At 33.6% G+C, this 9,373-nt stretch overlaps 1 protein-coding gene across 2 annotated transcripts; it reads right to left on the reverse strand.

Annotated features, from left to right (window-relative positions):
- Nucleotides 1-2,675: 2,675 nt before the first annotated feature.
- Nucleotides 2,676-8,826, reverse strand: LOC129454992 (uncharacterized). Of its 2 annotated transcripts, XM_055219613.2 has the most exons (18): nucleotides 7,397-7,667; nucleotides 7,207-7,269; nucleotides 6,873-7,014; nucleotides 6,711-6,788; nucleotides 6,342-6,425; nucleotides 6,176-6,232; nucleotides 5,916-5,999; nucleotides 5,638-5,730; nucleotides 5,346-5,441; nucleotides 5,173-5,265; nucleotides 5,002-5,088; nucleotides 4,764-4,868; nucleotides 4,216-4,368; nucleotides 3,990-4,097; nucleotides 3,784-3,879; nucleotides 3,352-3,438; nucleotides 3,154-3,246; nucleotides 2,676-3,014 (listed from the first exon to the last, which is right to left on the reverse strand). In XM_055219613.2, exons 2-18 carry the CDS (start codon nucleotides 7,253-7,255, stop codon nucleotides 2,945-2,947), a joined length of 1,575 nt encoding a protein of 524 aa, XP_055075588.2. In that variant the 5' UTR covers nucleotides 7,256-7,269; nucleotides 7,397-7,667; the 3' UTR covers nucleotides 2,676-2,944. The 2 variants fall into 2 exon arrangements, with proteins under 2 accessions (XP_055075588.2, XP_055075591.2); XM_055219616.2 differs by lacking the exons at nucleotides 5,916-5,999; nucleotides 6,176-6,232; nucleotides 6,342-6,425; ... (2 more) ...; nucleotides 7,207-7,269; nucleotides 7,397-7,667 and adding exons at nucleotides 8,004-8,087; nucleotides 8,267-8,323; nucleotides 8,430-8,826.
- Between the last annotated feature and the right edge of the window lie 547 nt (nucleotides 8,827-9,373).

Below are 9,373 nucleotides of genomic sequence, written 5' to 3' on the forward strand. Positions count from 1 at the left end.
CATGATGGCACGAAGGATGGTGTACAGGTCACTGGAACCAGTTCTCTAAAGTATGACAAAGTTTGGCACATGGTCCTCCAAGCATACACCCAGTATGGAGCGAAGGAAGCGAAAATGGAAGGCGTTGAGGCAATGTTCGTGCCTCCTATATGTACATCTCTTATAAGTACACATGCATGGTAAACACGGACTTTGAGGAGCAATGAGAGGTACTTGTTGTGCCAGACACGCTTGCTCAATTTTCCAAACATTGATGATGCCCTCCCAATGCACATGTCGGGCTCTGCATCAAGGTTATTGTTGTTTGATACTATGGAACCCAGGTAGATGAATTTGTCTACCATAGATAAACCTGTGTTGTTAATGTATACTGTAGGGTTCAAGTTTGCAGGTTGGGCAAGACTAATCTGCAAACCAAAGTCTAGACATGCAGTGGTAAAAGATGAGCAGAGTAGTTGTAGATCTGCCTCTGAGTGGGCAACAAAGGCAGCATCATCAGCATAAAGCAGCTCATGTACCAGAACATGGCATACTTTCTCCCGCAGCCTGGCCAGAATGAACAGTTTTCCTGAGCTGCGGGTGTGTAGAAGAATGAATAAAGATCTCTCTCTCTCAACACCGGTCAGCCAGGTTTCACTCAGGGCAGCGATGGAGATGTTAAGTCGGAGTAGTTCTGCATCAATCAGGGCTGATTTACAAGGTGAGATGCAGTGCATGTCAGAACTAATGCCAGGAGAATGCACATTCCAGCATGCGATAGCAGTGTATGCGACAGTTGCAGGATGACGACCAGGTCACGCCTGTCGTACACGCAAACCTAGCCGAGCAACGACAACACTCTTAAGGACAGGGTGCTCCCGAGTTGCCAGTCATGGCAAACTTTCTTGCTACTACACCAGCTAGTCATATACATGTACCCAGTAGTACTTGGACAAAAATGATGTCCAATTTTAAACAACAATTTTGCTCTTTCTTTAATGTTTTATTAATAATGCCTTCATAATGTTATATGCATTTTGTTTGTTTTAAGTATAAGCTCAGCTTTGAGAAGAATTAAAGGAGGCTTGGTCAAAAAAAACTTGTGCAAAGTTTATAAAGACAGACCAGGATAATAACTACAGCATAAAAGAGGATCAACATTTAATAATAAAATAGAAAAAAAGATAGAAACCCCCTCTTTCTCTCGGTCAATATCATTGATTTGTTTTACAGTCTGTCTTAAGTCTTTCCAGTGTTCTTTTATAAATGTATTTTATAAAATGTCATAAAACTGGGGCCCCCTGGCACCATCTCACGGCCCCCCTGGGGGCCACGCACCCCAGTTTGAGAACCACTGCCAGGGTATACATTTAGGTCTACATCAGCGGTCACCAACCTTCTTACGCCCAAGATTCCCAACCTCGCCCTTGATGAAAGGCAAGATCTGCCTATCAAAGGGCGCAGATTGAACCTCCAACTTGAGCCGTTTTATTTAGGCTAATTATATTTGAATGAAATAAAATGCCTTGATCCAATTTTCAAATGCCAAAAGAATTCAGTCATAATATTTAAAGTTTCCATTTTCCGTGTGGCAAAATGAGGAGAAAACATGCACCATTAACACAGTGCTTCTTAACAAACAAAGTCAGTATGACATTGCAATGTTAAATGACTTTATTTATTCATGAGATTTGGTAATTATAACCATGTCATCAAGTATTTCAAAGGGGTTTTTATGCTGTCTGATAAATGGATTTAATGTCACCAATCATCAATCAATCAATTATTTCAGCAATATAGAGTTAATCAATATGAACACTATTATAAGTACATTCAGCTAAAAACATTTTCTGTAATGTTTTTCTTTTATGGAGAAGTAAAGCAATTTTTATTAGTTTTAACTTTAAGCACCTTACTACAGTCATATTCTTTATTTGAGAAAACAACCCTCAATGATCGTATAATAAATACTGTTACTAAAAAATGACTTCAGCAGATGATCCTTTCCTGTAAAAATAAAAAGTTGAATTTTCAAGGCAACTTGCTGCACATCTTTTTTGAGTTTACTCAAATCTTGGATGACGTAGTTCACCTAACTCAATTTGCTAAGCAATGTCAACTTAAATCAACAAGTTGAACCAACTCAAACTGATTAGGCTATTAGCAAATGTCTGAGTTTACTCAACTAGTGACTTAAGTCCTCTTAACGATTAAGACTGTATAAAAACCATTCCAGCATCTATCCATAAAGTTAATCCAAACACAAGTTGGATAAAGGGCAATTTTTGTATGATCCTGTATAGTTCAGTGGTAACACATTGTGTTTGCGGCGCAAAAGCTCATGGGTTAAAACCAGGGAACACAAGTTCTGATCAAAATGTATAGTTTTTAATGCACTGTAAGTCACTTTGGATAAAAGCGTCTGCATGTTTTGGACTGTGGAAGTGAACCTATAATGTCACGGAGAGAACATGCAAACTTCACACAGAAAGGTCTCCTAAACAAAGTCTTTGTCTTAGCTTTTGCTTGAACCAAAGATGTTTTTGCTGTGAGGCAACAATGATGCACGCTAACCTACTGTGCTGCCCTCTACACACTTCTCAATCATGGTAACAATGAACAAACATATTTTTTTCAGAATAACTCTACATACAACATATAACATTAACAACATAAATCAATCCAGCAAACATTAAAACAGTCATCTTTTTATTACAAATTAACCAAAGAAGTGAATATTTTGCAATGCATGCTGGGAACCATTCAGACCATTGTTTTTTTATTGCTTGTTCAGATTACTCAGTTTAGCATAGTTGGGTGAACGAATTAGACAACAACTTATATTATTTTGTTGACTGGACTTAGATAAATTTGTTAGATAAATTATTATGCTTTTTTCATTCAGTGAACACAAAATAAAGAATTGAGCCACTTCAACAAAAAAATCTTTGTTCATGTTACTTAATTATCTTTGTTCTTCAGGGTAGGTTTTGTGAAGTTCCATATTTATATAATGAATCATTTCTTTAAAGGCTCTGAGGAAAAACAAAAGCAAAATGTAATATGTTAAATTCTGACAGTTGTTTTGAATTTTTTAATTCACATGAAGAGTGAGATTTTCATCTGCTCTTTTCATTGTGCAAATTTTTAAAAAAATCAAAATGTAAATCTTACAAAGCTGATGCATCGATCCTTTCACTGAACCCTTCAGCCAAATCACCAAAGTTCAGAATTTCTAGTATCCCACGAGTGGCATTGAGAAAGTTCCTTTAAAATAAAATAAAAAAACGATTTAAACACACACACATTAATGTGTTATTTACATATTATATTTAGTACCACATAATCAATAATTGTTTTTTTTTAACTTACATCGGTGCTTCTTCAAGTTCCTCTTCAGTAAATTCTCCACTTTTTATCAACTCATTGATAAAGATTTTCCTCATATGATTCCATTCTCTACAGAATGAATACAAATGACAATGTGTGCAAAAAGATAATGGTGCAACATTTCAAATAATTGACATTTTTAAAAGTTATTTAAATATGCACATGTTAAGTGCTTAAGATTTTAATCTTGTAGCATACACTCAAAAAAAAATGCTGGGTTAATTTTTAAAAAGACTTAGGCCTTCATTTAAAAATTGCAATAACATGTGTGCTGTACATAATTCATCCACCTTCCTAATGAAAAACTTTTTAATGTAAATATGTAATGTAAATAAAAAAACAAGCCGAGCCATATTGTATCATAGACTCAAATAATATAAAGTTAAGATCAACTGATTTAGCTACATTTTTTACCTTTCTGATTGCTGAGGCTCATGTTTACCAGATAATCCCAAATTAAAAAGAAATAAAACATTGTCCCAGATATGAAATACCATTGCCTTGATCACTCTGTAGTAGACAGAAGAAGGCAATAAAACAAGTGATTTGCTGATTCACTTGTTCAAAACAAACAACCAATGTCACAAATTAATTATATAAAAGAATTTCATATGTCCTACTTCACAGGTAGTAATATGTCATCGTCTGTGCCTTTTCTTTCCAAATCTTCAAGATAAAAACTAATATAAAACGGAATTTGACGAATAAGTTGTTCTAAACTGGTCTGGCTGCAAGATAAAGGGGGAAATCTGTTAAAAATATTTTCTAAAAATAATTAACAAAAATACATAAAATCAATGAATAATTTGCATTATTAAATTTGAACATGTTGCGTTGGTCTTTTACTTTGCATAAAATGAACGATCATGGCCTTCTATAATGACAATTGCATGGTTTATTCTGTGAAGAAGTCTGTTGAGCTCTGAAATCCCAAAACCACTTTCAGTCAGTTTTTCATAAACGGGGAGACCATAAACAGTAGCGATCTTGTCAAAGACCCTGATAAATATGTAAAACAACAGAAAAAGAGATAAAAGTTAGTGCTGAACAAAGATTAATCGTGATTAATCGCATACAAAATAAAAGTTCTTTTTAGTATAATATACAAGTGTGTGCTGTGTGTAATTATTATGTATATATAAATACACACACATAATAATATACATAATAATTGCACACAGCACATACGCTTATATTATACAAAAAATAATTTTTATTTTGTATGCGATTAATCGCGATTAATCTTTGCCCAGCATCTTTCACAATCATATTTTAAGATTTGAATAACTTTAAATAACATGACATATATCTCTCAAACAGCATTGCAAGATGTTTGCATAATTAACATTTGTAAAAGAAGTCAATCATATTTATAATTCATAATTGAGATTTACCAGTTAGATTGATTGAATCTGTCGTAACCAAACAGTTCATTTCCATGTTTATAATATTTCAGGGCCACGGCTTCAAATAATTTACCAAATGTTTTGTTAGTCCATCTGGAAAAAATGAATCATGGTTAGCAGGTATAGTGGATTACTGCACACAAAATACCATATAGGTGACATAGATTATATAACATAGATATAGTTCAGCATAGATTATGAAGAAAATTAACAACATCTTCCTTACTCCAAAATGTCATGCTTTGTTTGTGGGTCTATAAGCACATGATACTTTTCATTTGAATTTTTTAATTGCGTTAGCTCCACCCATCGCCTGAAATGCATAAGAAAAATTATTTTCTTTTATCTTCACTGTACATTATATTTGTTTATATTATTGCATTAGGATTAGTCTTACTTCCTAGAGTCTATGTATTTCTTATGGAATGACAAACTTTCTGTGTGTTCCAAAATCTGATCCCAGTAAAAGACAATCAATCCGGATGCAGTTCTGGAAAATGAACAGAAATTAATTGTTTAGAGGTGAACAGATCAGATTCAGGTCTGATTAATTTAAATAAACAAATTTACCTTAATGATACAAGAAAATCATTTTTCTCTTTTTGTCTTTCTAATGTTGAAATCTCAGCAGCCTTCTCTCCAACCTGATTCATAAGCAGCTGCACTCTGATTGGAGGAAACAATGTATAGATATGATTTATTAAATGTATTTTTTTGTGAATACAGTACAAATACAGCATCACAGTAGAATAAGTATGAATTATAGCTTAACACTGGACACTTTAGGGTTCAGTTTGATATAAAATGCATCAAGATTTGACTCCAGTGAGTTGTCAATAAAAGGCATGACATGAAATCTTACTCCTCATGAAGTTGGTTTAGATCGATTTTTTCAACTTCTAAAACAATATTCACTCCACCTTTGAGGGCATCGACAATCCCAGATTTCACAATCCTGTTAAATGACAAAATATTAAAAGTTATATACACTTACTGTCAAAGTTGTCCCATAATGCAAATATGTGTTTGCATTAAAACAGTTAAGAAAAGAAACATTTCCTTTCCTCTTGGATATGTTTAAATAAATAAAGCACACAGAAACCCAGAAAACATAGCAATGAAGGAATATAGAGGTCATACGTCTTGGCAAGAAGGTAACTCAAGAAATTCAAGGGTTTATCGTTTATTGGTGGGGCTCCTTGAAGATACTCTGACTCCACTTCTCTGTAAAAAATAAATCAAATGAAGCATTTACGTTAAATATGTGGACAAACTGGGTCAATAACAATGAAAGCAGAGGTACATGACATAGACAATTGATTTGTAAATCTTTATTAACATTTTTATGACAGCTTCATCAAAGCAACGCTAGATCTTACACTGTATAAACACAATCTTACCTCCAGATCCCAGCCATGGTCTCGGTTTTAAACGTTTCATCATAAATGTTTATGTATCTTTTGAAAAAACACATTCATGAGTATTATGTTAGGTATTGGTCCAGAATATATGGAGTATTTTAATAATTAACTAAAAAGTTTTTAAGTGAAAATGTGGAAATCTTACGGGCGAATAAGTTTCTCAGTGATCTCTCTGGTCATTGTTACGGATGTTCTACCCGCAGACAATGAAAGCTTTAAGTGTTGTAGACTGTAAAAGAAAAAAATACATCATCATTTTCTTTATTGAGGAATAACTTAAATTGTATAAAAACTTTCTTGCTTCTACACCAACTAGTCATATACATGTACACAGTAGTGCATGCCCAAAAATGATGGAAATATTTTTGTTCTTTCTTCAATGTTTTATTAAAGATGCCTTCAAAATGTTATTTTTTTGGAGTATAAGCTCAGCTTTGAGAAGAATTAAAGGAGGCTTGGTCAAAAAAAACTTGTGCAAAGTTTATAAAGTTAGCCCAGGATAAAAGATAGAAACCTCTCTTTCTCTCGGTCAATATCATTGATTTGTTTTACAGTCTGTCTTAAGTCTTTCCAGTGCTCTTGGACCGCAATCCTGCAACACATAGAAAGGTGCTGAACAGAGCATTTAATGCAAGAATAATACGCTGTAAGGTAAGTTATGCATTGTTGGCCTTACCTGGATTTTTTAAACTGATTTTCTCGTACTATTTTCTCTGTAACATTTTTGACTTTTTCCAGTATGTCTATAAACACGGCAATCCCAGAGTTGATGATTTGTCGTTCTAACTGTTTTTCTGATAAGTCAAAACTCTGCACACCTTAAAGACAAAACAATAAACAACTACAAATGATAACAACAGCAATTTTTTTTAAATATTGTTTTTGCTAATGATGTTGGATGACCAATGCATGCATGCTGTTTATCCAGATTTAAATGAAGGAGCCCGTGTGAACAACTTTAAATGTCAAGACACGTTCAATTTTGGAGGAAAAACTCAAAGTAAGTTTACCATAACAGAGAAATGCTGTTAAACTTATGACAGCTAGAAGTTTGTTCATGTTGTTGTTTTGTACTAAGAAAGATATAAACAGGTTTATAAACACTTAAACAGACCAATAATGAATTTAAATAAAGGTTTTGTACTTCATCTTGAACATTTCTATACCAAACTAATAAAAAGTATCCTGCCCAACACTTACCTGCTGCTTATACTCAAATCTGTGTGGATGAGATGTACACTTTCTTTTACATTCTGACTCTTGTTTACATTGAAATACAAACTGATAACAGTGTTTGAGATCAGTAGTCCATAGAAGAGTGAACTTGAAAGTTGCTTGTGTTAAATTGATCGTATAAATTGTTCATGGTTGGGTGCCTTTAATTTATATTTGAATACTGGCATACAAAAAGCTCAGTTGGCATTACTAGATTAAAGGTGATGGGTTAGAGCCTCAGCGTATACATGTAGGTCTACATCAGCGGTCACCAATCTTTTTACACCCATGAAATCAGTCTTACTCCTCATGAAGTTGGTTTAGTTCAAATTTTCCAACTTCTAAAACAATATTCACTCCACCTTTGAGGGCATCCACAATCCCAGATTTCACAATCCTGTTACATGACAAAATATTAAAAGTTATATACACTTACTGTCAAAGTTGTCCCATAATGACCAGATATTAAAATATGTGTTTGCATTAAAACAGTTAAGAAAATAAACATTTATTTTCCTCTTGGATATGTTTAAATGCATAAAGTACACAGAAACTCAGAAAACAAAGCAATGAAGGAATATAGAGGTCATACGTCTTGGCAAGAAGGTAACTCAAGAGATTCAAGGGTTTATCGTTTATTGGTGGGGCTCCTTGAAGATACTCTGACTCCACTTCTCTGTAAAAAATAAATCAAATGAAGCATTTACATTAAATATGTGGACAAACTGGGTCAATAACAATGAAAGCAGAGGTACATAACATAGACAATTGATTTGTAAATCTTTATTAACATTTTTATGACAGCTTTATAAATGCAACGCTGGATTTTACACTGTATAATAAACACAATCTTACCTCCAGATGCCAGCCATGGTCTCGGTTTTAAACGTTTCATCATAAATGTTTATGTACCTTTTGAAAAAACACATTCATGGGTATTATGTTGTCCAAGATATCTTCAGTAAAGTATAGCTTTTTTTTACTAAAAAGTTTTTAAGTGAAAATTTGGAAATCTTACAGGCGAATAAGTTTCTCAGTGATCTCTCTGGTCATTGTTACGGATGTTTTACCCGCCTGATAAGGCTGATAAGGCAGAACTCTGCACACCTCAAAGACAAAACAGATAACAAATGATTCAAATATTGTAGCTGTTACAGATGTTGGATGACCAATGCTACCACATGCATGCTGTCTATTCAGATTTAAATTAAGGAGCCCATGTGACCAAGTTTAAATGTCAAGACACGTTCAATTTTGGTGGGAAAAACGTAAACGTTACTTTACCATAACAGAGAAATGCTGTTAAACTTATGACAGCTAGAAGTTTGTTCATGTTGTTGTTTTGTACTAAGAAAGATATAAACAGGTTTATAAACACTTAAACAGACCAATAATGAATTTAAATAAAGGTTTTGTACTTCATCTTGAACATTTTGATACCAAACTAATAAAAAGTATTTGGACCAACACCTGCTGTTTATACTCAAATCTGTCTGGATGAGATGCACAGTATCTCAGTCTGACTCTTGTTTAAATTGTAAAATACAAACTGATAACAGTGTTTGAGATCAGTAGTCCAGAAGAGTGAACTTAAAATAATCTTTTAAATTGCCCAAACTTCCACAGCAAATAAAAAAACAGCAGATTAAAGTTAAACAAAAATAAAGTTGCTTTTGTTAAATTGATGTATGAATCGAGTGCCTTTATTTTTTATATGCCTTTTATATTTTTCATTTGAATACCAGCATACAAAAAGCTCAGTTGACAGCGTATGCTATGCCAAATTAAAGGTTGTGGGTTCGAGCCTCAGGGTATACATGTAGATCAGCGGTCACCAACCTTTTTACACCCAAGATTTCCAACCTCGGCCTTGATGAAAGGCAAGATCTAACTATCAAAGGGCCCAAATTGAACCTCCAACTTAAGGCGTTTTATTTCGGTTAATTATATTTGAATTAAATA

This window comes from Misgurnus anguillicaudatus, chromosome 20 (assembly GCF_027580225.2).
Source record: "Misgurnus anguillicaudatus chromosome 20, ASM2758022v2, whole genome shotgun sequence".
Taxonomy (NCBI): Eukaryota; Metazoa; Chordata; class Actinopteri; order Cypriniformes; family Cobitidae; genus Misgurnus; species Misgurnus anguillicaudatus.